This window comes from Orcinus orca, chromosome 11 (assembly GCF_937001465.1).
Source record: "Orcinus orca chromosome 11, mOrcOrc1.1, whole genome shotgun sequence".
In the NCBI taxonomy this organism is placed as follows: Eukaryota; Metazoa; Chordata; class Mammalia; order Artiodactyla; family Delphinidae; genus Orcinus; species Orcinus orca.
The window spans coordinates 95,753,592-95,781,299 of NC_064569.1; the positions used below are offsets into that span (position 1 = coordinate 95,753,592).

Below are 27,708 nucleotides of genomic sequence, written 5' to 3' on the forward strand. Positions count from 1 at the left end.
CGCGGGCGGGGACGCATTCTCGCGCATGTGCGTACCGTCCTGACGGGCGGCGAGGGGCGGGTTTTCCCAGGGGGCGGGGCTTCGCGGACGGGGTGGTGTTAGTTCGGGACGGGTGTGGAAAGCGCCTGCGAGAGTGGGCGTGTCACCTGGACGCGAAAGGCGCGCGCTATGCGTGATGACGTAAGGGGCGTTGATTGGGAGCGGGAACAGGAGCCTGCGCGTGTGCGGCGCCCCGCCTTCTGCCCAAATTGATCTCTTCATTACGCTCAAGGTAGGTAGGAATGGGGCTGAGTTTTGTGTTTGTTGCTCTCTGCCAGGGCTGGCTTCATTTTGCTTTGCCCACTCAGCCTTGCGCGTCCCCGTAGCCTCATCGTGGGGCAGCGTCAGCCAGAAGTGTGCGGACCCGAGGGGTGGAGACGGCCTCTGATCCCTGTTCCTTCCTCCGAGGGGAGGCGCACCCGGCCTTGGAGGCCCGCCTGCGTTTGAGACCCCACTGGGCATAGCTGGCTGAGGAGTTGGGGGAGATTTGGGGGCGGGATGAGGACAAGTGGGTCTGCTAAAGGACGCAGTACACTGGACCGGGAATCTCTCAAATCCAGATGATGCCGGAGCTCTTTCGCTCAGGCCCGTGGCGCAGGCAGGCTGGGCAAGTGTCGCGGTCTTCGTACTGCCAGGAAGCTCCGTAGCCGCCGACGAGACCAGGAGTGGCATGATAAACAGTACAAAAGAGCCCATTTGGGTACAGCCCTGAAGGCCAACCCTTTTGGAGGTGATTCTCATGCCAAGGGAATTGTGCTTGAAAAAGTAGGGGCCAAACAGCCAAATTCTGCCATCAGGAAGTGTGTCAGGGTTCAGCTAATCAAGAATGGCAAAAAAATCACACCCTTTGTACACAATGATGGTTGTTTGAATTTTATTGAGGAAAATGATGAAGTTCTGGTTTCTGGATTTGGTCGCAAAGGTCATGCTGTTGGTGACATTCCTGGAGTCTGCTTTAAGGTTGTCAGAGTAGCCAGTGTCACTCTTTTGGCCTTATACAAAGGCAAGAAGGAAAGACCAAGATCATAAGTTTTGATGATGAAAGCACGATAGTAATAAATTTTCATATGCCAGATGATGCTGGAGGCGGGACTGGACCTCCAGGTCAGGCTGCCTCAGCACACCCATCAGAGAGGTCATTACGGGCCACTGGCCCTGAATTGTCCTTAAGGGATAGCTAAGGTGAGACTATTTCAGGAATAATCCCCATGCCCTTTTACCTTGCATCTCAATTACCAAGCTCTCCAGGCAGCAGGATCCAGCATCCACGTTCCTCAGCAGTAACATGTAGCTTTTAGGACAGACCTCAAAGAAGCCTAGGGGTCGATAACTTTTAGGTTTAAATTTGGTTGTTACTGATCTCCACTTTCTTTCATCTTGTGAGCAGTAACCAACATGTCAGGGTGGGAGTCTTATTACAAAAATCAGGGTGATGAGGAAGAAGAAGATCAAGAGGAGGGCCTTGAAGAAGGTGGTAAGTGACTTTCATTAACATGTACCCTTGTGTGTGTGGAAGAAAGACTTTCCCTACTTGTCTCTGCTGGGTGATCTTTGCTGTCTTGTGGTCCATGCTTCTCTCCCCAGAGAATCTCCAATACTTTTCTCCCTTTGAACTTTGCAGAGCTACCCTAGGCTCTTTTATTCAGGTCCTACTCTAGTTTATGGAACATTCCTAGCCTTAAACTTTCGCTGGACACTGGTAGATTGATCTCCAATAAATGACCCTGAACATTGGTATCCTGTGTCACCTTAGGTGACTCAGGTAAGACCCTTCCTCACCCAGGAAAGTAGTTTTCCTCATTCTTGGACCTCAGTGTAAAAATGCTTTCACCCTTCAATAACTGCAGCAACCAAAGAGTATACATTAGCAACACAGTTACAAGAGTCATTCCCTCACCTAGCCTGCAGGTTTGGGAGTATATGTTCAGACAACACAGTAACACATAGGACAAAGGAAGAGAAATAAGGGGTGCCTGTACTCTACATACTGGTTAATTTAAGTCCTGGGTAGAAATTTTTAAAGTATTTTTATTTTTTAAAAGTAGGAAAAATATATTTTTTATATATTTTATATATTTTTTATATTTATTTTTTTATAAAAAATATTTTTTATTTATATAAAAAATAAAACAATTCAGTAATGTATGTAATCTACCACCCTAACACAACCACTACTAGCATTTTGGCATTTTGCATATTTCCTTCATATATCTTTCTTTATATTTTGTAACTATATATAGTTTGTTTTTGTCTGATTTTTTATATGGTTGTAATCATAGTGCATATATTTTTTTCATTTTAATTTACATTTTCAAAATTTACATCTTCAAAAAGAATTTTAAACATATATACATAGTTTTGTGTTCTGCCTTTTTTTCTTACTGTATTATAGATATATCTTTCCATGTAACTGCAAATATAGCCTCTATAAATCATTTTAAATATGCTATAATTTGTTCATTCTACCTTTTGTTGGACATTTTAGTTTTCAGTTTCTTTAATAAACAACATTGTGGAAATTTTTGCATAGGGTTTTTCCATATTTTATTTTCTTAAGATAGATTCCTAAGAAGTAGAATTCACTGGCTCAAGGTAGAATTTTTGTTTAAGGCCCTTGACACATATTGCTGTATTGCTTCAGAAAAGATGGGTAATTAAATTTACTGCATTAGGAAGCAGCATCGTCAAAAAGGGAGACAACCAGACATTATATGCCGTTTTATGAAAAACTCAACATCACCTATAATGTAATCATGCCAGAAAAAAAAAACCAAAACCCAAATCCAATGAAGCCTCTCTAGGTCCTTAGTAGAAAAGACAGAGGACTATGTTAATCTACACCAAAAGAATGCAGTCAGCAAAATCCAGAAGGTGGAAAACTGTACGACATAATATCCAGGTTTTTCAGCAAATAAATTATGAGACAAAAGACAGAGGGGGTATCTACAGATTATAAGAGGCTTTAAAAACTTTTTTTTTTTTTAAGTCAAAACCAGTGTTTAGGAATGTTTGCTTGGATGATTATAAAGAAAAAAATGAAGTGATTACCAAAAGTCAGGATGGTGATTACTCTTGGGAGGAAGGTGGGTGTTAAAATTGGGAGGCGACCTGGAGAGGGCTTCTGGGGTGACTGGCAAGATTCAATTGCCTGATGTGCATGGTGGTTTTAAGGGTGTTCACTTTTTTTCTTGTTTTTTTGGCTGCATTGCGCAGCTTGTGGCTTGCGGGATCTTAGTTCCCTGACCAGCAATTGAACCCGCGCCCTTAGCAGTGAAAGCACGGAGTCCTAACCACTGGCCCACCAAGAAATTCCCTAAGGGTGTTCACCTTAGGGAATTCCTCAGATTATAATTTTGCTTAATGGGCTTTTCTCTATTTGTTTTATTTTATTTTATTTTAATTCTATTTCTTAGAAGTTTTGGTTTTTTTTTTTTTTGACATGCTTATGACGGATGATTTAATTAATTAATTTGGTTGTCCCGGGTCTTAGTTGCGGCAGGCAGACTCCTTTTTTTTTTTTTTCCGCGGTACGTGGGCCTCTCACCGTTGTGGCCTCTCCCGTTGCGGAGCACAGGCTCCAGACTGCGCAGGCTCAGCGGCCATGGCTCATGGGCCCAGTTGCTCCGCGGTATGTGGGATCTTCCCAGACCCGGGCACGAACCCGTGTCCCCTGCATTGGCAGGCGGACTCTCAACCACTGCGCCACCAGGGAAGCCCTGGCAGGCAGACTCCTTAGTTGCAGTTCAGCAGCTCCTTAGTTGTGGCATGTGAACTCTTGGTTGCGGCATGCATGTGAGATCTAGTTCCCTGACCAGAGGTCAAACCCTAACCCCCTGCATTGGGAGTGCGAGTCTTAACCACTGCACCAGCAGGGAAGTCCCTCTGTTTGTTTTATATGAATAATAAACATGATAACTATAAAACAAGGGCAAACATTTCCTTCTATTTTTTTCCCCATAGGAGATTATAAATATTCAGGAAGAGATAGTTTGATTTTTTTGATTGATGCTTCTGAGGCCATGTTTGAAACTCAGGATGAAGATGAGTTGACTCCTTTTGACATGAGCATCCAGGTAAGACTACCTTTCATTTAATTAAGCAAACAACAAAAAGTATCAACACCACTTTAAAAAATATGGAGACTTCCCTGGTGGCACAGTGGTTAAGAATCCGCCTGCCAATGCAGGAGACGTGGGTTCAATCCCTGGTCCAGGAAGATCCCACATGCCACGGGGCAACTAGGCCCATGTGCCACAGCTACTGAGCCTGTGCTTTAGAGCCTGCGTGCCACAACTACTGAAGCCTGTGTGCCTAGAGCCCGTGCTCTGCAAAAAGAGAAGCCACCGCAATGAGAAGCCCACGCTCCGCAACGAAGAGTAGCCCCGGGGCTTCTCTGGTGGTGCAGTGGTTGAGAGTCCGCCTGACGATGCAGGGAACACGGGTTCGTGCCCCGGTCTGGGAAGATCCCACATGCCGCGGAGCGGCTAGGCTCCTGAGCCATGGCCACTGAGCCAGCGTGTCTGGAGCCTGTGCTCTGCAACGGGAGAGGCCACAACAGTGAGAGGCCCACGTACCGCAAAAAAAAAAAAAAAAGATTAATTTTGTTATGTGAATTTCACCTCAAGTAAAAAGTTTAGTATTTCTTCATAGAGAAGAATTTTTAAGAATTTATTGTACATCTCATTTCTCATATTTCTGGAGTTTGGAACCAAACAGAAGCTTCTCATGTCCTAATTTGTACACAGACAGTTCTTGCAATTGACAAGTCAGAATATCTTGCATCTAAAAAAAGAATTAATAAAAACAATTCTTAACTTTAAAGCAGTGGTTTGCAAACTTTAACCTACATCAGAATCACCTGCAGGGCTGTTGACACAGATTGCAGGGCCTTACCCTGCAATCAGAATTTCTGATTCTATAGGTCTAGAGGAGGGACCAAGAATTTGCATTTCCAACAGAGCTCCCAGGTGACGCTGATGTTGTTTGGAGATCACTCTTTGAGGAGCACTGCTTTAACCTTTTTTGGACCATGGACCTCTTTGAAGATGTGATGAAGGCTATGTACCCTCTCCCCAAAAAGATACAGTTCTACATGTAATTTGAAAGGGTTCATGAAATGCTAACGCCTAGAGAACCCAGAAGCAACTGTAGTATTATGTAGTGAATAAGTGAAACATTCACTGATGAACGTAATGTATTTGATAAGGAGCAATGAAAAAACATTTTCTAAAATTCTATTTTAGTTTGTGTGTGTGTGTGTGTGTGTGTGGGTGGGGAGGGGTGGTTAATAGTAGAACCTAAAGAAGCCCTCACTGGGACTTCCCTGGCAGTCCAGTGGTTAAGACTTCCACTGCAGGGGGCACAGGTTTGATCCCTGGTCAGGGAACTAGATCCTGCATGCTACAACTAAGATCTCGCATGCCGCAACTAAAGATCCTGCCCAGCGTAGCCAAATAAATAAATAAATATGAAAAATAAATATATAAACAAATAAATAAAAAGAAATGATTGCTTGCCATGAAGATAACTGTCAATGACTAGACATACCATAAGTTCTGCATTTAAGGAGAGAATTGCTATGGAGGAAGGCCAGGTATAGTCTCAAACAGGATATGGAGGGGGGTCACCATTGTTGGTTTATTCCTCAGTTTTGCAGAATCAGAAACTTAATTTTGTCAGTACCCCCAGAATTATAGGCCACCAGGACTGACCACTTATGAGACACTGATTTACTAGATATGGCTTTAGTTTATATTTCCTGGAATACTGATGTGTTTAATTGTGTAATTAGGCAAATTTTATTTCAAAAGTTGCTTTTAGTAGGTATAGATTTATTTTCCATTATTTATTAATGTCACATATACTAACATTCACTTAAACCTTTTATATATGTAATTATTTTATATATGTAAATTTTGTTCCTTGGTATCAAGCTACTTGAGGAAAAGAGACTTCCCTGGTGGTCCAGTGGTTAAGACTTTGCCTTCCAATGCAGGGCGTGTGGGTTTGATCCCTGGTCAGAGAGCTAAGATCTCACATGCTTCGGGGCCAAAAAACCAAAACATAAACAGAAGTGATATTGTAAAAAATTCAATAAAGACTTTAAAAATGGTCCACATTAAAAAAAAAAAAGCTACTTGAGGAATGATCAAATGGCCTGTTCAAACTCAGCCAATTAAGTAAGTGACATCATTGGGACTCAAATCCACGTTTTCCGATTCTAGTGCTGGGCTTTTATTGATTTTTATTTCCCTATAGCAGAGTTTCCTTCCGGAGTATATACATGTTTTTTTTTTTTTTTTCGGTACACGGGTCTCTCACTGTTGCGGCCTCTCCCGTTGCAGAGCACAGGCTGAGGACGCGCAGGCTCAGCGGCCATGGCTCACGGGCCCAGCCGCTCCGCGGCATGTGGGATCTTCCCGGACCGGGGCACGAACCCGCGTCCCCTGCATCGGCAGGCGGACTCTCAACCACTGCACCACCCGGGAAGCCCTACGTGTTTTGAATTCTCTGATTTCTTATTGTAGGGACTGCTTATATGTCTGTTGTATACTTAACCACACTTTGCTTTGTGTTATACATAATATAAATGACCATCACCCTCACTGGATTATGAGTTTCCTGAAGGTAGGGGTCACGCCTTACTCTAATGCCATGTACAAATTCAGCAAATATGTATTGAGTGCCCTACTATGTGTCAGGCACCTGTGGAGCTTAAGTTTAGTGGTACGTAGTTAAATATTAATTGAAATTTTATGTTTGTTTTTCCAGTGTATCCGGAGTGTATACACCAGTAAGATCATAAGCAGTGATCGAGATCTCTTGGCAGTGGTGTTCTATGGTACCAAGAAGGACAAAAATTCAGTGAATTTCAAAAATATTTACGTCTTGCAGGAATTGGATAATCCAGGTCAGTAGTATTCTAAGATCAGCTTTCCCTTACATGAGAAGGTCACTAACATGCACAAAGGGGGATGTGAAGAAGGAAGCAGATAACATCTTGACTGGGAGTATGCTTTCCTGCACAAGGGGGTTCTTACTGGGGTGTAGACTTTTGTTATGTGGGTTAAACAGCTCTGGGTGAGAAAGAGCTTCTGTTAGTCTTGTAAAACACTGACACTGTTCTGACTTTTCTGCCCATTTGACTCCCTGTCTCTGATCAGGTGCTAAACGAGTGCTAGAACTTGACCGCTTTAAGGGGCAGGAGGGGAAGAAACATTTCCAAGACCTAATTGGCCATGGATCTGACTACTCCCTAAGTGAAGTACTGTGGGTCTGCGCCAACCTCTTTAGCGATGTCCAGTTCAAGATGAGCCATAAGAGGATCATGCTTTTCACCAATGAAGATGACCCCCACGGCAATGACAGTGCCAAAGCCAGCAGGGCCAGGACCAAAGCTGGGGATCTCCGTGACACAGGTCGGCATTCCCCTGTTCTTTTATTTTATTTCTTTGGCTGCATTGTGCAGCTTGTGGGATCTTAGTTCCCCGACCAGGGATCGGACCCGTGCTGCCTGCAATGGAATCGAGGAGTCTTAACCACTGGACCTCCAGGGATGTCGCCCCCTGTTCTTTTAACTTGGCACTTAATTTTTTTTTGCTTTTTTATAGCTGATGTCAAATAGTTGCTTTTCACCCTTCAGAGTAAAATGACACAATATAGTGAAGCTGGGGGAGACCCCTATGTAATATTCCCAGTGAAAATGACCAGGCCATTAGTTGTCTGAAGGGCTCTACCAGAGGGAGCTTTTCTTGACTTTAACGCCACCACAAATGGTGGTTATTTGAATAAGTTGTCTGAAGTCATTAGAGCAGCTGATCCCCTTAACCACTTTCTCTAAGTCCTGAAAATGTTTATAATCAATCTAGTTCTTTGGGAGCTTTTAACAGCATATTTAAACTTAACTGAAAAAAATTCTCCCTTGCTGGAAATTGTTTCCCCTCACTTTTGTCTATCCTCGCTCCAGGTATCTTCCTTGACTTGTTGCACCTAAGGAAACGTGGGGGCTTTGACATATCCTTGTTCTACAGAGATATTATCAGCATAGCAGAGGATGAGGACATAGGGGTTCACTTTGAGGAGTCGAGCAAGCTCAAAGACCTGTTGAGGAAGGTTCGCGCCAAGGAGACCAGGAAGCGCGTGCTCTACAGGTAGGCACTAAGCCTGGGTCAGCTGCCCACAAGGCCCCTAACTGATCATAAGCAGTGCATGGCTTTGACCTTCCTGGCTCCTTAACTCTGGGCTGTACCACTGCCTCACTGTTCCTCTAAAAAAAAACTTGCTTTATTTCAGGATAGCACAAGCTATTTGCTTCTCTTTCTCTAGAAAGAGCTGGTATGCTGTTTCTCCAAAATAAAACAGCTCTCCACTCCTTTGGGGTAAACAGTTGTGGCTAACGGTATCCTCAGTTGCACTCACTAGGACATTGTCTGTTTTCTTCTCCTCTGTAAATTGGGGATAACGATAGTACCTGGTATAGAGCAAAAACTCAATAAATTTTAGTTATTATCATTGTTGTTAAAATTGTGTTATTCTAATTTCTTATAAACTTGAGACCAATAAGAACCAGGTGGTTGGATTATCTTCCTTTAGAGACCTTTGACATTAGACTCCTAAGGCCGCCTCAGTGTTTCTTCCTAAAGAGCATCAGACTTTCATTTTAGACTAGTTTCCTCAGTATAGAGGAATAAGACCCTTGGTAGTTTTTGAGCTGTTTTCAAGAGATTACTGACAATTCTACTAGAAAACCCATGAAATTAAATATTTTAAGGAAACCATGAAGCAGCTCATTGCTACAGTTATAGTTTTGTCATTGTTCTCCTTTTCCTCCCAGGAACTATTTCTTTTTCCTCAAACAATTACCCTGTCACCTTTTCTCCTTCCTGAAATGGTAGAATATTGTTACTACTACAATTTGGAAATCTACACATATTGGTGGGAGTGGCAGGGGGGATAAAATGGTGGTTAAAAGTAGGTTCTAGAGTCAGATTGGCTCAGATTCTAGTCCTCTACTGTGTGACCTGGGGTAAATCATGTAACTTCTCTGAGCCTCAGTAAAATGGGAGCAAAAATGGTCCCTCTTTATAGGGCTGCTGTGATGATTAAATGGAATAACATAGTAATTATAAACGTTAGCTATTCTTACTATTTTGTGAAAGAGTCATTATGGGATACTTGGTAGTAATAATAAATTGGAGCTGTTTGAGAATTAATTGCCTAAGGCTTAGAAAATTATTACACTTATTCTTGCTATAATAAAATAATAGAATTATTTTATTGCATAATTATTATGTGCCAGGCACTGTCCTAAGTTCTTTTTTTCTTTTTTTTGTGGATTTTAGAATTTTATTTATTTTTTATACTGCAGGTTCTTATTAGTTATCCATTTTATACATATTAGTGTATATATGTCAATCCCAATCTCCCAATTCATCACACCACCACTCCCACCCCTGCCACTTTACCCCCCTTGGTGTCCATACGTTTGTTCTCTACATCTGTGTCTCTATTTCTTTCTTTCTTTCTTTCTTTTTTTTAATAAATTTATTTATTTATTTTTGGCTGCGTTGGGTCTTTCTTGCTGCGTGCGGGGTGTTGTGGTGCACGGGCTTCTCATTGAGGTGGCTTCTCTTGTTGCGGAGCACGGGCTCTAGGGTGGGCAGGCTTCAGTAGTTGCAGCACGTGGGCCCAGTAGTTTTGGCTCGTGGGCTCTAGAGCGCAGGCCCAGTAGCTGTGGCGCACGGGCTTAGTTGTTCCGCGGCATGTGGGATCTTCCCGGACCAGGGCTCGAATCCGTGTCCCCTGCACCGGCAGGCAGATTCTTAACCACTGTGCCACCAGTAAAGCCTTGTGTCTCTATTTCTGCCCTGCAAACCGATTCATCCGTATGTCCTAAGTTCTTTGTTAACATAATTACCTCATTTAATCTATAAAAACAGTGCTTTGAGTTGGGTTGAAACCTACCCATTAGTAACATTTATTAACCTTAAATCATTTCAGATGAAGTTTAACATAAGCAGCTTGTTTTGTGCTGTGGGCTTTCACATTTTCCTTTCCTTGGTATGACACAAACCACATGATGTTATACTATAATTCTGTCTTAACTTAGAGTTATGACATTTTCAAGGTCGAAAGGTACCTTAGTTTATAGATGTGAACATTTAATATGGGGTGGGGGGACTAACCGATTGGCTCTTTTGGTTCAGAAATAGAACTAAGGTCACTTGAAGCCTGAGGCCAGAGTAGACCACATTGACCAGTGCTTTTTCCCAGAATACTAAAATTTAGAGGGCACAACAATTTTAAAAAATTACTTTTGCAGATTGTGCAGTTTTTAAATTGGTTACATTTATTGTCAGCTCTCCTTCAGCAGCCTTTAAACAACTGTGTTTAACACCTAGTAAGCCGGAATGATTTAAAGTAGGAAGCCATCAAATGGGTGGTGTTATTACTAATGCCCATCTGTTACTAACACTCATCTCTGGGGCACATCATACATTACCAAATTGTACCATACCTACCAGGTGCTTGCTCCAGGAACCTAAAATTTCTAGTCAGGGCTCTGTCCAATGTTCTTTCTACTGTGTGAACCAATATACCTTTGAACTAGCTATAACTTGTTTAAACATGTTCTCTTCTTTAAAGTAAATACTGCTAAACATTCTACAACAGTGAAGATTGGGTTATTAATTTAAGACTTTTCTTCTTTTGGGGTAAAGGTTTTAAAGCTATAAATTTCCCTCTGAGCACTGATTTAGCTGCATCCTATACCTTTTGATATGTTGTGTTTTCACTTTCATTCAGTTCAAAATCATTTTAAATTTCCCTTGTGATTTCTCCTTTGACCTCCTGGGTTATTTAGAATTGTATTGCTTACTTTCCAAATATTTGAGGTTTTCCCAGATTTCTCTCTGTTGTGGATTTCTAACTTAGTTCCATTTGGGGTAAAGAACATATTTTGTATGATAGCAATCCTTTTTATTTTTTTCTTTTTGGCTGCGCTGCACAGCATGTGAGATCTTAGTTCCCTGACCAGGGATCGACCTGTGTCCCCTGCAGTGGAAGCGCAGAGTCCTAACCACTGGACCACCAGGGAATTTCCAATTTCAATTTTTTTAGATGCATTTAGACTTGTCTTGTGTCTCAGTATATGGTCTATCCTAGAGAATGTTCCGTGTGTGCTTGAAGAGAATGTGTAGCACAGGTTAGTTTTCTGTTCTGCCTTTTTTCCCCACCGTATTGTATTGTAAATATTTTTGCATGTTGTCTTTATTATAGAACACATTTTCAAGAGGTCCTATTTGTGCTTAAGATGTTGATATAAATACTCTGGAGCAAAATGTTATAAAGGAAAAGTACCTGAGCTTTGAATCAGACATACGTGAATTTGAATACCAGTTTTCATTAGTTGTATGTCTTTGGGCAAGTTAGATAACATCCCTGAGCCTCAGTGTTTTCATCTGTAAAAATGACAACAATAAGGTTATTGGGTAGCAAGTAACAGAAACTGACTCTTGACTAATTTCAGCATATTAAAACAAAATCCTGAACAGGGTGGGTAGTATAGGAACCAGGGCGGCACCAGGAATCTAGAAAATAAAAATTATTGACAGTGTCTTTGGGGTACCACTGTCAGCAAGCATCCCCTCCAACCGTGTCCTTTCTTGGTCACTGTGTAAGACCCAGATTCTCAGGAGAATAAGTCTGATGGCTTGAGCCTGAGCCAGATGTGCCTATCTCTTGGTGAGGGTAAAGCATAGCACCTGGATGAACATTTTCCTAAAACTGCAGTGGGGCAAGGGTGGTTCCCTAAGAAAAATTGGGGTTTCATTGTTAAAATAAGAGGGAAGGTATAGTAGACAAGCAGAAGCAGCAGATAATATAGTACTTATAGGATTATAATGATGATTAAATGAGAGAATAACTGTAAAGTGATTTAATAAATTGCTAGGCTCTATTTAAAAAATCATTATTTTTATTACGGTACATTCTTTATCATTATTTTAAGGAGTTAACAATACATTCTGAGACCAATATTGTGCAATATAGACGCTGAGATGTATTACAGCAAACTCCATTGTATTATTAAAAAGCTTTATATTTGTATTCGAAAAGCTTAGGTTATTGGAGAGAATAAAACAAATCAGGGCTTGGGTGCCATGAATGAATTTTAGATAGGAAAATATACTCTTTCTGTCCAAATTAAAAAATTTTTCTGTCCTTCAGGTTGAAGCTTAAGCTCAACAAAGATGTAGCGCTCACTGTTGGCATTTACAATATGGTCCAGAAGGCTCTCAAACCTTCTCCAGTGAGGCTTTATCGGGAAACAAATGAACCAGTGAAAACCAAGACCCGGACATTTAATGTAAATACAGGCAGTTTGCTTTTGCCTAGCGACACCAAGAGGTCCCAGGTAGGTCTCTGCCTTCTTACTGAATTTTGTCCTGTTGAAGAGTTAACAGGGAGGGGGAGACATGATCAGCCTAACTAGTTAAATAACTTTCATGTGCGCATCTTTCTAGCCAAGCTAGAAAGTTGTTGTCATTACCCTTTGGAATATGGCATCTAGATCAGTAATACCTTGGGAGCTAGAAAGTTACAGCCAGTATTTGGAAGAGGTGTCAGTGAAAACTTCAGCCCTCGATCAGCCAGCACATGCTACTCTGAGTCTTAACAGTCTAATTCCAGTACAGTGGCAGAAATTGTTTTATAGTTAACTAGGGAGATGAGCTAGGGAAAGAAAGTGTGTTAGGTGTGAAGTACCCTCGTTTTAGGGAGATTTTTTTTTTTTTGCCAAACTAACCAGTTTTTCCTGTGCCTTGAAATGATACCCTCTTTTTTTGCGGTATGCGGGCCTCTCACCATTGTGGCCTCTCCCACTGCGGAGCACAGGCTCCAGACGCGCAGGCTCAGCGGCCATGGCTTATGGGTCCCGTGGCATGTGGTATCCTCCCGGACCCGGGCACGAACCCGTGTCCCCTGCATTGGCAGGCGGACTCTCAACCACTGCGCCACCAGGGAAGCCCCCCTCATGCCTTTCTTAATCTGAAAGACATACTAAGGATGCAGAACATTATCTCTCCTCATCCTCTCACCTTTGTTCAATCTATAGAAGGATTTTTTTAATTGAAGTACAGTTGATTTACAAAGTTCTGTTAATTTCTGCTGTACAGCATAGTGATTCTGTTATACATATATATATACATTTTAAATATTCTTTTCCATATGGTTTATCTCAGGATATTGAATGTAGTTCCCTATAGAAGGATTTGATATCTGAAATTAAAATCAAGTGAGTCATCCTTCCTTTTTAGTTATGCAGAACGTGGGAGAGCGATTTTGCCTAAGTTCAGGACCTAGAAGGATCAACTAAATGACTAAAATTAAATATTATTTTGATTCAACCCTCGAGATGTCTTTTGGAGCACAAATTTCAGGCCAGAGTGTCTTGCCCTACTTTTCAGGAGGAGAAGACGACAAGAAATTTCTCCTTCCATTTTGGAAGTAGCTAGTTTTCCATGTTGGTTTATTCATAGGCAGTAGCTCTTCCGGTTACTAAGTTTCTTTCTTGATTAACTGTGCCTACAAAAAGTCTTAAGGGCTCTGTTTTTGTTTATAAAACCCAAATTTGACCTTTACTAAGTTCTGTTACTAATCACATATTTAGGATCAAAATGCAAATGTTAAAGTTTGGAAGTAGTATGTGTGTATGTGTGTGTGCGTGTGAGCCTCCTACACTGAGACCTAGCACAATACCTGACGTAGGTCCTCTCAATAAGTAGGTAAGGTTTGAGCATCCTTTGTGTGTCAGGGACGATGCTGAGGGTTTAGTACACATTAAATGAGGGAAGGAACAAATGCCTGAAGAGCATGGCCTTTAGCACCAGACAGATGTGGTACAGTTCAAAGCCCAATTCGGTTGTATACTCTGGAGCAAGTTACTAACTGTAGAGCCTCAGTTCACTCATCTGTAAAACAGAGTTTTTAACATTTACTGCCTAGGATTGTTACAGATGATAAACTGGGTGGCAAAAGTAAAGTGCCTGGCTGGCACTCAATACCTGTCAATTGCTGTTGATAGGAGGAAGATGCCTCTGATGAGCCCTCTTCCTGCTCCTTAGAAGAAGGCTGATTTTAACTTGCTAGGGTCATATGGCAACCATTTCGCATCTCTGTGTATCCTCGCTATGTGGCCCTCATTGTTCCCCTTCTATAGACCTATGGGAGTCGTCAGATTGTATTAGAGAAAGAGGAAACAGAAGAGCTTAAACGGTTTGATGAACCAGGTTTGATTCTCATCGGTTTCAAGCCCTTGATAATGCTGAAGAAGCACCATTACCTGAGGCCCTCCCTGTTCGTGTACCCCGAGGAGTCCCTGATAAATGGTAAGGGGCATAAACCAGGGATAAACGAATAAGCCACGCAGAAGGCAATTTACCGAGCAGCATTCCTAAATGGCTGCTGCTGGAAACTATATAGGATGTGTTACTGGGTGTTTTGAAAGTGTTTCACGCTCAAATAAATTTTGGAAACGTGGGACTAAACAAAGTTAAAGAGATTTCTTTAGGAACTATAATATACTGATAGCATTGTGAATATCCAGGAGGGGATATGGAATTAGCATATTTAAAACTTAGTTGCTATGAAATTCTTTCTTTGAGGCATCAGATAAAGAGTTTGGGAAAAACTAAAAAACAAACCTGGCTTCTTCCCTAGTGTTGCGATTAAGGATGATATGAACTTGGCCATTGGGTTTATTTGTGCTGTCCAGACCTATATTCCTCTGTGCTATAGCTAATGAACCTCCCAGATCTGACCTGACTGGTTTTCATTAGCAACTAGGGCTTATGTCATTAGCCTAATGATAGTAAAAGTGAACTGACAGTAATAATTCACACCCCTAAATGGAGTATTTGAGGTGCCCTTTCCTTTCTCTTCCTTTCTATGCCTCTGCTACCCTCACTTTACCCTCACCTCTGGGTCCATCACCCCTGAGCTATCAAAGTATCATAAATGCTTTTAAGAAAATGTGAGAGAAACTGTAGGTTTATAACGTGGGCTAAGAAAGGAGGAGACATCTTTAGGATATAGATCCCTGGGATGTTTGTTTTCCAGGGAGCTCAACCCTATTCAGTGCTCTACTCACCAAGTGTCTGGAGAAGGAGGTCATGGCAGTGTGCAGATACACACCCCGCCAGAATGTCCCCCCTTGTTTTGTGGCCTTGATGCCACAGGAAGAGGAGCTGGATGACCAGAAAATTCAGGTGACTCCCCCAGGTATGTGAAAGAGATAATTTCAGTGCTTCTGAACCTTGCTTAGCCTTGGAGTCATTCCTGGGATACCAACTCAGACCTACTGAACCAGAGTCTCCAGGAGTGGGGCCTGGGAAATGTGTGTTTATAAGATTGCACAGGTGAATTTGATGAACAGCCAGGTAAGTCTGTCAAATATGGTTGTGCAGTGCACAGCATGTACAACTGTACAAGGCAGCTCTGCAGCCAGGGTTGAAAATTGACTTCATAGGGACTGTTTGCAGGTTACTGGCATAAGTTCATGCGGTCTCACTGCTGACACATTCTTTACTAAAAACCATTGTTTGGTACCCTTGTAATATTTAATGGTTGGTTTATCTCTTGTGTACACCAAAGCAGTGAGGTATCATGGAATGACTGTGGGTTTTTTTTTTTTTTTTTTTTTGGCGGTATGTGGGCCTCTCACTGTTGTGGCCTCTCCCGTTGCGGAGCACAGGCTCCGGACGCACAGGCTTAACAGCCGTGGCTCACGGGCCTAGCCCCTCCCCGGCATGTGGGATCTTCCTGGACCGGGACACGAACCCGTGTCCCCTGCATCGGCAGGCGGACTCTCAACCACTGCGCCACCAGGGAAGCCTCTTTTTTTAAAAAAATATTTATTTATTTATTTGGTTGCACCAAGTCTTAGTTGCAGCAGGTGGGCTCCTTTGTTGTGGTTCTAGGGCTCTTTAGTTGCGGCTCCAGGGCTCCTTAGTTGCGGCTTCAGGGTGCCTTAGTTGCGCCTCACCTGCTCCTTAGTTGCAGCATGCGAACTCTTAGTTGCAGCACGCATGTGGGATCTAGTTCCCTGACCAGAGATGGAACCCAGACCCCCTGCATCGGGAGTGTGGAGTCCTATCCACTGCGATGCCAGAGAAGTCCCATGACTGTGGGTTTTGAAGTCACACTTGACTTTGTCTTACACTTATGTGTCTGAAAGCTCACTTTCTTTTGTTTTAGACCCTTCTCTGCCACCTGTTAGTTGGCCAACTTGGGCAAATAATTTTTTAAATTTTTATTTATTTATTTTTTTGTGGCCTCTCCCGTTGTGGAGCACAGGCTCCAGACGCGCAGGCTCAGCGGCCATGGCTCACGGGCCCAGCCGCTCCGTAGCATGTGGGATCTTCCCGGACCGGGGCACGAACCCGTGTCCCCGGCATCGGCAGGTGGACTCTCAACCACTGCACCACCAGGGAAGCCCTTGGGCAAATAATTTAACCTTTCTGTTTATGTTCCTTATCTGCAAAGATGAGAATTCTGGAACACCTTTCTCTCAAGGTCAGTTCACATTTGAAATAAGTTAATAAACAGATAAGTGCCTAGCACAAAGCAGCCAACAGATGACTACTAGTCATCCTTCTTTTTAAAAAATATTTATTTATTTATGGCTGTGTTGGGTCTTTGTTGCTGCGCATGGGCTTTCTCTAGTTGCAGTGAGCGGGGGCTACTCTTCGTTGCGGTACATGGGCTTCTCACTGCGGTGGCTTCTCGTTGCAGAGCACGGACTCTAGGCACGCGGGCTTCAGTAGTTGTGGCGCACGGGCTCTAGAGCGCAGGCTCAGTAGTTGTGGCGCACGGGCTTAGTTGCTCTGCGGCATGTGGGATCTTCCCGGACCAGGGCTCGAACCCATGTTCCCTGCATTGGTGGGCTGATTCTTAACCACTGCGCCACCAGGGAGTCCCATCCTTCCTCTTTAGCCATGCTAATAAAAATTATAAAGTAAGTCTTTGAATGCGTTATATTTCCAACCCTGGTCATGTGAATGCTCAGGAACACCTTTTATGTCAGTTCTGAGCTCTCGGTGATGCTCTGTCAATAGTGGGTGCTAGAGGGAGACATTAGGGCCGTGGAGAGCTAAGAGAGTTCCTCTTGCTCAGTGCTGTTGGCATTGCCAGCAAGGGCTCTTCACCTGGCAGCAGCAGTGGGTTCCAGTCTCTAGATTTTTCAGTCTTTCTAGAGCCCGTCAGCAACTGGACAGGGTCAGTCTGGTAACCGTTACCTCTTCCCTTCTAGCACATGGTGGGGACTGGGGAGCAAAGGGGAGAGGTTGAAGCTCGGAGGAGGGGCCGATAGAGTTGGATGTAGCCCTCCAGGGAGGGGCACTGTCCACCTGGTTCTGGGTGTATGGAAAAAGCTGGTGGCTGGAAGCTGGCTGGGGCGACACTGGCAGGAACAGGAAGTACCTGAGAAGGAAGGAAGAAGTCTCCTTTCAGGTCCCCCTCTGGAGACTCCAAAGGGAGTCTGCTAGGCAGATGCTAACGGGAATCAGCTGGTAAAGGAGAAATGGGATTTGCAGGGTCCTAGCTCTAGCAGCACAGCACGCAGAAGGGTGAATTGGAGCTGAGAAAAAAACAACAGCTCAGGAGACTTCCCTGGTGGCACAGCGGTTAAGAATCTGCCTACCGATGCAGGGGACACCGGTTCGAGCCCTGGTCCGGGAACTAAGATCCCACTTGCCGCGGAGCAGCTAAGCCTGTGTGCCGCAACTACTGAGCCCGTGTGCCACAATGAGAGATGAAGCCCACCGTGCTGTAACAAAGATCCTGCTTGCCTCAACTAAGACCCAATACAGCCAAAAATAAAATAGATTAATTTTTTTAAAAAAGGAATTAAAACGATAGCTCAGTGACTGAAACCTTTCGTTGAGTCAAATCTCCGAAAACGTATTTTTCTTTCTTCTTCAGGCTTCCAGCTCATCTTCTTGCCCTATGCTGATGACAAACGGAAGGTGCCCTTTACTGAAAAAGTCATGGCAAACCCAGAGCAGATAGACAAGATGAAGGCTATTGTTCAGAAGCTCCGCTTCAAGTACAGGTGAGTGATGGGTCATTCACAGGCTTTCTTCTGGAACTGCCTCCTGAGTTGAAGGTCATACTGGAGATTTGAGTTAAGCATAAACCAAGAGAATGTGATTGTATCCTTTTCCATTAACTGATAGATAATTAGTCTTTAGAAGCTATAGGGAGAGTGGAAGTTCTTTTATTGAAGGCTCTGGAATTGTGCTAAGGGTTCACAGCTGGTTGAGCTGCTGTGTTGTGCTTAGAAAGCCAGGTTGGTTAGTTGAACAAGCTCCGCAAAGCAGCAGTAAGGAGAAGATTCTTGGTTGGCCTTCTCCTTGATTGTTTGTTGTCACATGGTGAGTAAAAGCAAGTAAATCCAGTGTAAATTGTCATGGGGTTGAAGAAATGATTATATAATGCACATAGACCATCTCCCAGAACCTGCATAAGGTGACACCAAACGTAATTTTTTTCACATTTCGTCTTTTGTCTCTGGGCTACTTCCCTAACTCTTCCTACCTGTGGGCAAAGTGACCTTCTTTCTCCAAAGGAAACCTCCTGGTGTAGTCCTTTGTTGGGCAAATGGAAGCATTGTTAAGGTTCTACCATGTGCCATGCACTGTTCTAGATACAACTCCCACAGTATCTCATTTATTCTTCATGAGAACCCTGAAAGTTTTGGTGCCCATTTTACAGGTAAAGAAACTGAGGCTTAGAGGAGTGAGGCAGCTTGCCGAGACTCACCCACCTAGAAGGAACTGGAGCCAGGATTCAAGTGTAGGACTGTATGCCTCTAGATTCTTTCTGTTTTTACTTTCATGTTCTATCGAGTATGGGAAGAAAGAATACTCAGGTTCGTTGTCTCCTCACCTCCCACCATCCCTCTGTTGTGTTTTCTCTGTACTTACCTCCTCTGGCCCTGCCTCCTCTGTTTCTGTCTCTGTCCACAGCTTCCAGTGACAGACAGGTGGGCAGGTATTGTTCTGCTTTAAAATTTGCTTCTGTATCCCTAGCATTGGACAATAAACTGAAAATTGGAAAGAGAGAAGTTGATTCAAGAGATAAGATTCCCAACTGTTTTACCTGGGATGTATTTCTCAGCTGACCTTGGGCCTTGACTGTCTCAGCTGGGTTTTTAACTTTATTATTTTATTTTTTAAATGTTTAAATTTTTATTTTTTAACTTATTCATGCCACTGTTGATGTTTTAACAGAAGTGACAGCTTTGAGAACCCAGTGCTGCAGCAGCACTTTAGGAACATGGAGGCCTTGGCTTTGGATTTGATGGAGCCCGAACAAGCCGTGGATCTGACACGTAAGGAGGCCGTGACTGAGTTGAGAAGTTCTTTTCGTGGGAGGCTTTCGTGTCGATTTTACTCTGGACCAGTAATATGGATGCATTTCCTAGCACCCTCTAAGTACACAACCTTGTGGTCCAGATCATCTCTGCCTGAGAGGTTTCCTAGACCAGCTTAGATTGCCTGGGAACGGGTTTGGCCGATTCTGCAGTAAGAGGAGGAGGAAGTGCCAGGCTTCTGAGACCTGCCTCTGAAGTAGACCATCCATGACTACATGTTGGTAAAAGTTAAAAACAAAAATCTGCAACATTTATTGAGTGCTTACCGTGTGCCAGGCCTTGTTGTCCTGTGTGTTGACTCATTTGTTCTGCGTGACTATGAGGTAGGTTCTGTCACTGTCCCTAGTTTGCAGGGAAGGGAGTGATTTGCACTAAGTAGTAAGTGGTGGCTGTCGGCGCAGAATCCAGTGAGTCTGGCCCAGAGCCCTTGCTCTGAACCACTATGCTTACCTTACTGCTGCTCCATCAGACGGCGTGCTCTGCCCTGAGAAAATGGACCTCGTTACCCAGCATGGAGGACATTTGCCTGGCCTCCCAGGCTGAGGTATTCTGAGCTCCCTGCTGGTCCCTTTCTGGATTGTGGTTCTCTCATGTACTTCATAAGAGGATGCATGAAGTTTAGCAATGTAAGTAAATACCCACTGGAAAACAGATTGGATTTAATAAAGACTCTTGACAGAGGTTGAAAAGATCAGAACAGTTAGTTCGGCCTGCTTAGCTTCCCAGTTATTATTGATCTCTTTCATGCTAGCGCCAGCATTAAAAGCATGAGTTGTTGGACGTGTGTCATGGTGGTGACTGTCAGCTGGGCCTGGCAGAAGAAGAACCCTTGAGTGAGGCAGCCCATCTCTTCCTTTATGGCCTTTAGGCAGATCAGGAAGTCAATTGCCTAGTCTCTAGCAAGATGGCTAGAGACACAGACTTTGGAAACACCCGATGTAGGTAGATTTGAATCCCAGCTCTCTGGCACTTATTAAATTGCGTGGCCTTGGAACAATACTTAATCTCACTGAAGCCCAGTTTCCTTATTGGTAAAATGGGGATAACGATCTGTCCTTACAAGGTGTTAACAAAATATAGGCCCTGACACTCGGGAAGGTGCTCAGAACACAGTTGTTCCCCTTTATTCCGCAGCCGTGTGCTCTACTTACTAGCGCCCCAGCCTCTTGCATTCTCTCTTCTGGCCCTATAATTTTTGGGAGAAAGTCTTGTTTTCTCTTTCTACTTCTATTTTTCAAAAACAATTTTGGCTGCTGTAGTGTTTCCTGTAAGCTAAATGTCTCAGGTTCCTGTCTTTAGCCCTTTCTTCTCTCCTTTCTGTTGGTTATGTTATCCACTCCCATAGCCTCAAGTATGACCTCATGCCCACAACCCCCAAACCTGTATCTCCAGCCCTGTCCTTTCCTCTAAGCTCTGGCCAAAGCTTCCAGCTGCCCAGGTGACATCTATTGAAGACCCTGGGTATCCTACTGCTCAAACATGTGACCCCTTTGACTCTTTGTTCTTTCACATCCCTCGCTCACTTCTAATCAAATGTGTCTGCTTCTCTGTGACACAATAAGGCGTTCTTTTTTTTTTTTTTTCCGGTATGCGGGCCTCTCACTGTTGTGGCCTCTCCCATTGTGGAGCACAGGCTCCAGATGTGCAGGCTCAGTGGCCATGGCTCATGGGCCCACCCGCTCTGCGGCACGTGGGATCTTCCCGGACCGGGACACGAACCCGTGTCCCCGCATCGGCAGGCGGACTCTCAACCACTGTGCCACCAGGGAAGCCATAAGGCTTTCTTTTAATAAATACCTTATCAAAGACTCAAAATTGTTTTCTTTCTTCTTTTGGCTTTGTCACACCATACTGTTTTGGTTTTTCTCCTATGCCTGTGAAGACCCTAAGACTTCTTTGCTGGACCTGCTTCCTTTTTTTCTCCTCTAGCATGGAAGTGTGCTGGGTGATCCTGGGCGCCATCTTTCTCTGTCCTCTCACTTGTCCCTGCATGGCCTCATCAGGCTACATCAGTGGTTCTAAGTGTGGTCCCTGGACCAGCAGCACTGGTATCTCCTGGGAACCTGTCAGAAATGCACATTTTGAGCCCGACCCCAAGCTGACTGAATCTGAAACTCAGGTTGAGGCCCAGCAACGTGTTTTATTTTATTGTATTTGGCCATGCCGTGTGGCATGTGAGATCTTAATTCCCCGACCAGGGGTTGAACCCGTGCCCTCTGTATTGGAAGCTCAGAGTCTTAACCACTGGACCGCCAGGGAAGTCCCCAGCAACATGTGTTTTAACAAGCCTTCCCGGTGATTCTGAGACATGCCACTGCCTCTAGCACATTGGTTCTCAACTTCGGCTATACAGCAGACTCATCTGGGGGACTTAAAAAAAAATCTGGCTCTTTAGGCCTCACCCCAGACCAATTAAATAAGAATCTCCTGGGCATCAGTACTCTTTAAAAGTCCCCAGGTTGAGAACCAAAGCTCTAGTAGAGATTCCTGTAACCTGGAACATGGGGCTTCTGACACGGCGGGAGCGCAGTTTGACGGTGACGTTCTGCCGTCTTGTAGGTACATACACCACAGGGCAGGAGCTCCCCTCTGTACTTGGCAAACGTGGTCACATGAGGAGATGAGACATTCATCTCATCACGCTTGCCCTTGATGTGACCCAGCTCTCAGCAAAAGCTCTACAAGCTATACAGCTGTAAGAAAGGAAATAAAAATATTATCTTTCCCCCAGAGCTTCCTTTGCCTATTGCATTTGCCTTGGGGAATGTTCCTGCCACCCCAACCACTCACCTCCTCCCCCGCCCACCCCCACACCTCTTATTCCATCCATAAGTCCTGCCAGTGCTGTCACTTCTCAAGTTACAGTCCCATTGCCACCCCCCAGCCCCCGGCCGCCCCACTCACACACACTGCTTCAGCCTTCTGTCTCACCTTCCGTCAATTCATACTCTACACAGCTGGCAGGCAGGGTGATCTAAAACGTCCATCTGATCACGTCACTCCCCTGCTTGTAGACTTCAAAGGTTCCCCACTGCTTTTAGGATAAGGCCTAAGTCCTGGGCAGGCATTCGAGGCTTCCATGACCTTGCCATGCTTGTCTTTCTAGCCTCCTTGCTGGTCCTGCCCATCTCACACCCTGCCTGCAAGCTGTGTGTCACTGGCTGTCTCTCACCCCTGTGCCTTCTGCTTAGACTAGTATCTGCCTGAGGAAGGACACTCAGCTTGCGAGACTGTGCTGCACAGAGTCCTTCCTGACCCCTCCTGTGTTCCAGCGTGCCCTGTACGGTCCCTTTCTTCATGGCACTGTGCAGCTCTATTGCATTGGTGTTTTTACCACCTCCTTGTGGCGCGTGGACTGTAAGCCCTGAGGGTACAGACTCTTGTTTGAATCCACAGGGTCTAGCCCGGTTCTCAACTCTACCGCTTCCCAGCTGTTTGACTTCAGGAAAGTCATTTAACGTCTCTGATTTCCACCTCTGTAAAACGGGAAGACAGGTTTACCTACCCCAGAGATTGTTAGGAGGATTAAATAAAAATAATAAGTTTAAAGCATTTAGGAGAGTGCCTGGTTGTCAAAAGTGCTCATTAAGTACAATTGTTAAAAGCTACTTGGTAAATGTTAGACTTCGAGCAAATGTATTCATGGCCAGCTCAGCTGCCTTGTGGACCCTCCCCCATCTCAGCAATTAAGTATTTTCTCCTCCGGTCCCAGTAGAGTTGGACTGGACAGGAAGCCAGGGCTTGTGACTTCACAGGCCACTCTTCTTGTGTTTTTATTTTCTAGTGCCCAAGGTTGAAGTAATGGACAAAAGACTGGGCTCCCTGGTGGATGAGTTTAAGGAACTTGTCTACCCACCAGATTACAATCCTGAGGAAAAAGTTCCCAAGCGAAAACAAGGTAAGGAGCTGGGTGTGGACGTTCAGTGGGTTTTTGGGTTTTTTTTGGTTTTGTTTTGCTTTGTTTGTTTTTCTTTTTGGCCACACGTGTGGCTTGCAGGATCTTAATTCACTGACCAGGGATTGAACCCAGGCCCTCAGCAGTGAACTCGTGGAGTCCTAACCACTGGACCGCCAGGGAATTCCCAGTGACTTATTTTTTGGACCACCAGGGAATTCCCAGTGGGTTATTTTTTAAAGTTGCCTTTATAGTCCTATCACAGAGGATAATGTCCTTTCAGAAATTGGTATACAAACCTACATGTTTACAAACACAACATATTTCAGCACAAATGAAACAATATTCACATTGTTTTCTAGTTTATTTTGTTACTCAGCTATATATGTTGGGCAGGTATTTATATCTACACTCACATATCTACCTACTTAAAAAAAAATAAGGCTACAGAGTACTTCATTGGATAGATATACACAATTTATCCAACCAGACCTTTACTGATGGATAGATATACTGCAGTGAACAGGAACCACCATTGCATACTGGTGTGAGCAGTTACACAGCATAAATTCTTAGCAGTGGAATTGCTGGGTCAAGGTGTAGGCATTTAAATTCTGATAAGAATTGCCAGTTTGCCTCTGAAAAAGTGATACAGTTTATACCCTATCCAAGAAGGGATTGGTGTGTTTCCCTACACTCTCACCAATTGTAGACTTTATATACTTTAAAAATTATATATTCACAAAAAAATAATAGAGGGAAAATGTATTCTGTTTTGATTTGCAGTTCTTCAGTTATGAGTAAGATGTAGTTTTACTGGACTTTTTTTTTTCTGTGAACTCCCAGTTTGGGGCTTTAACCATTTTTCCTACTAGACTGTCCTTTTTCTTACTGCTAGACCCAAACAAAATGTCTTTACTGCGACTGTCACATTTTTGAGGACAGCACGTTGTGAATTCCTCAGCATTTGGGAATAATTCTGTCTTAGGTTGTAATCCTTTTAACTATCTTTGCTCAAGTAAAGCCAAATTTGGGCCTTGCTTGCCCCGAGACCCATGAGGAAGTGGAGCTATGAGAGGTTAGGTTTGTGGTCATTGCGCTTTCTCCCTTTTGCATCAGAAGTGATTCCTCCAGTGCCCTGTGTGCTGTCATAACTTTTCACACCTGCATGAGTGTGATTTATATATTTGTTTATCTCACTCAGCCTGCATGTTCTTATCACTTAGCATGGCGCCTTGGTACTGACAAGGTGCTCTGTAAATGCTTTTTGTTTTGTTTTGTTTCCAGTTTTATTGATATATAATTGACATACACCATTGTATAAGTTTAAGGTGTACAACATAATGGTTTTCTTAAAAATAAATTTATTTATTTTTTGAATTTTTGGCTGCATTGGGTCTTCGTTGCTGCGCGGGCTTTCTGTAGTTGCGGCGAGCAGGGGCTAGTTTTCATTGCTGTGCACGGGCTTCTCGTTGCGGTGGCTTCTCTTGTTGTGGAGCACGGACTCTAGGCGCGTGGGCTTCAGTAGTTGTGGCATGTGGGCTCAATAGTTGTGGCGCATGGGCTTAGTTGCTCCGCGGCATGTGGGATATTCCTGGACCAGGGATCGAACCCATGTCCCCTGCATTGGCAGGCGGATTCTTAACCACTGCGCCACAGGGAAGTCCCTACAACATAATGATTTGACTCACATATATCATGAAAAGATGACCACATTAGGTTTAGTGAACATCCAGCATCTCATGTAGATACAACATTAAAGAAATAGAAAAAAAATTTTTTTTTCCTTGTGATGAGAACTCTTAGGATTTACTCTCCTAAAAATCTTCATATGTAACATACAGCAGTGTTCATTATCTTTATCACGTTGTACATTCCATCCCTAGTACTTCTTTATTCTGTAAGTGGAAGTTTGTACCTTTTGACTGCCTTCACCGAGTTCTCCTTGCCCCTACTCCCCACTTCTGGTAACCACAAATCTGATCCCTTTTTCAATGAGTTTGTTTGTTTGTTTGTTTGTGAAGTATTATTGACCTCCAACACAATGCTAGTTTCTACATAGCATAGTGATTCAATATTGCTATACATTTCAAAATGATCACTACGATAAGTCTAGTTGTCATGTGTCACCAAACAAAGATGTTACATAATTATTAACTATATTCCCCACAGTTTACATTTCATTCCTGTGACTCATTTATTTTGTAACTGAAAAAAGCTTATACTTCTTAATCTCCCTCACCTATTTCTCTCCTCCCCTCAGTCTGCCCTGGCAACCACCTATTTGTTCTTTGTACCTATGACTCTGTTTCTGTTTGGTTATGTTTTTTCATTTGTTTTGTTTTGTAGATTCCACATATAAGTGAAATCATATAGTTTTTGCTATTCTCTGTCGGACTTATTTCACTTAGTATAATGCACTCTAGGTCCATCTGTGTTGTCACAAATAGCGAGATTTCATTCTTTCTTATGGCTAATATTCCATTGCATATATGTGTACCACATTTTCTTTATCCGTTCATCTATTTATGGGCACTTAGGTTGCATCCATATCTTGGCTGTTGTAAATAATGCTGCAGTGAACATAGGGGTGCATGTATCTTTTTAATTAGTGTTTTGTATTTCTTCAAATAAATGTCCAGAAGTGGAATTGCTGGCTTGTATGGTAGTTTTGTTTTTAATTTTTGAGGAATCTCCATTACTATTTTCCATTAACCAATTTACATTACCACCAATGGTACATGAGGGTTCCCTTTTCTCCACTCTTGTTATTTGTTGTCTTTTTGATAATAGCCATTCTGACAGGTGTAAGGATATCTCACTGTGGTTTTGATTTGCACTTCCCTGATGATTAGTGATGTTGAGCATCTTTTCATGTGCCTGTTGGCCATCTGTATTGTCTTCTTTGGAAAAATGGACTTTCAGGTCCTCTGCCCATTTTCAATTGGGTTGTTTGTTTTTTGATGTTGAGTTCTTTGCATGTTTCAGATATTAATCTCTTGTCTGATACGTCATTTGCAAATATCTTCTTCCATTCAGTAGGCAACCTTTTTGTTTGTTGATAGTTTCCTTTGCTGTGTGAAAGCATTTTAGTTTTATATAGTCCCATTTGTTTATTTTTTCTTTTGTTTCCCTTGCCTGAGGAGACATATCCAAAAAAATATTGCTAAGACTAGTATCAAAGTGCATACGGCCTGTGTTTTCGTCTAGAAGTTTTATGGTTTCAGGTCTTACATTTAATCTTTATTTTTTAATCTTTAAAAAATCTGTATTTTGAGGTTTTTTTAAAATATGGTCTGAGAAAGTTTGATTCTTTTGCACGTAGCTGTCCAGTTTTCCCAACACCATTTATTGAAGAGGCTGTCTTTTTCCCATTGTATATTCTTGCTTCCTTTGTCATAGATTTATTACCCATATAAGTGTGGGTTCATTTCTGGGCTCTCCATCTGTTTCATTGACCTATGTGTCTTGTTTTGGGGCCAATATCATACTATTTTGATCACTGTAGCTTTGTAGTATAGTTTGAAAGTATAAATGCTTTTCGAATGAAGAAAGGAAGGAAGGAATGACTTGCTCACCCAGCGTGATCAGCAGTTTCGGGTAAACTGATAGGATTCACTACTTTTAACTCCCTCCTAGACATGATACATTTTTTTGTGTTTAACTGAAGCTGCCTTATCAAGACATCTGTCTTCCCCATGGTGTTCTAGGTAGGCATCACAGCTTTATGGAAGATGGTTAACTGCAGCCCAGATCATATGAGGGCCCCCATGCAGTATAGCTGGGATCCCACTGGTAGCATTTCCAATCACTCCCACCTGACCTGTTTCCCCAGGTGATGAAAATTCTGGAAGCAAAAGGCCCAAGGTGGAGTTATCTGAAGAGGAGCTGAAGGCCCACGTCAGCAAGGGCACACTGGGTAAGCTCACTGTGCCCACACTGAAGGAAGCCTGCAGGGTGTACGGGCTGAAGAGCGGGACAAAGAAGCAGGAGCTGCTGGATGCGCTCACCAAGCGCTTCCAGAAGGCCTGACCAGAGACCATACAGCCAGTTACCCTTCCACATTGCAGCCAGGTGGCCTGGTTTTGTTTTTATCAAGTTAAAACATGTTTCTCCTGAGCCAGGAAGAGTCTGGCTGACAGAAGCCAAGGACTTTGTTTATGAGACTTTCTGTTGTCATGGAGAGAGCGTTGCCATCTCACTTTGCTGTGCCTTACTCTACTGTCTGAATAAAGAGCCCTAACTTTGTACTATATATTGTTCTATAGTATAAAAGAGAAAGATGTGTCTGCTTTGTATCCAAAGATGCCATTGGCTGTTAGCTTAATTTTCTCTCCCACTGGGA

The 27,708-nt window shown here is 43.3% G+C and overlaps 2 protein-coding genes across 7 annotated transcripts; both read left to right on the forward strand.

The window, feature by feature from the left end:
* Positions 1-175: 175 nt before the first annotated feature.
* Positions 176-1,112, forward strand: LOC101274945 (40S ribosomal protein S23-like). The gene is made up of 2 exons (XM_033404954.1): positions 176-180; positions 612-1,112. Exons 1-2 carry the CDS (start codon positions 176-178, stop codon positions 1,066-1,068), a joined length of 462 nt encoding a protein of 153 aa, XP_033260845.1. The 3' UTR covers positions 1,069-1,112.
* On the forward strand, positions 208-27,618 carry XRCC6 (X-ray repair cross complementing 6). 6 transcript variants are annotated; one of them, XM_033405151.2, is made up of 14 exons: positions 208-271; positions 1,427-1,513; positions 4,000-4,112; positions 6,811-6,949; positions 7,203-7,457; positions 8,006-8,189; positions 12,265-12,451; positions 14,255-14,423; positions 15,154-15,315; positions 16,579-16,608; positions 18,016-18,145; positions 19,326-19,426; positions 23,253-23,366; positions 27,199-27,618. In XM_033405151.2, the coding sequence occupies exons 2-14, from the start codon at positions 1,435-1,437 to the stop codon at positions 27,393-27,395; spliced, it is 1,860 nt and encodes a 619-aa protein (XP_033261042.1). In that variant the 5' UTR covers positions 208-271; positions 1,427-1,434; the 3' UTR covers positions 27,396-27,618. The 6 variants fall into 6 exon arrangements, with proteins under 6 accessions (XP_033261042.1, XP_033261045.1, XP_033261044.1 ...); XM_033405152.2 differs by lacking the exon at positions 208-271 and adding an exon at positions 637-769; XM_033405154.2 differs by lacking the exon at positions 4,000-4,112 and having other exon boundaries at positions 224-271.
* The last annotated feature ends 90 nt before the right edge of the window (positions 27,619-27,708 follow it).

Excerpts from the sequence above, each read along its gene's own strand:
- XRCC6 (XM_033405151.2), top strand. The coding sequence starts at position 1,435 with ATGTCAGGGTGGGAGTCTTATTACAAAAATCAGGGTGATGAGGAAGAA. Across the intron at positions 1,514-3,999 it reads GGAGGGCCTTGAAGAAGGTG|GAGATTATAAATATTCAGGA; the intron begins GTAAGTGACTTT and ends TTTTCCCCATAG. Across the intron at positions 18,146-19,325 it reads AAGCTCCGCTTCAAGTACAG|AAGTGACAGCTTTGAGAACC; the intron begins GTGAGTGATGGG and ends ATGTTTTAACAG.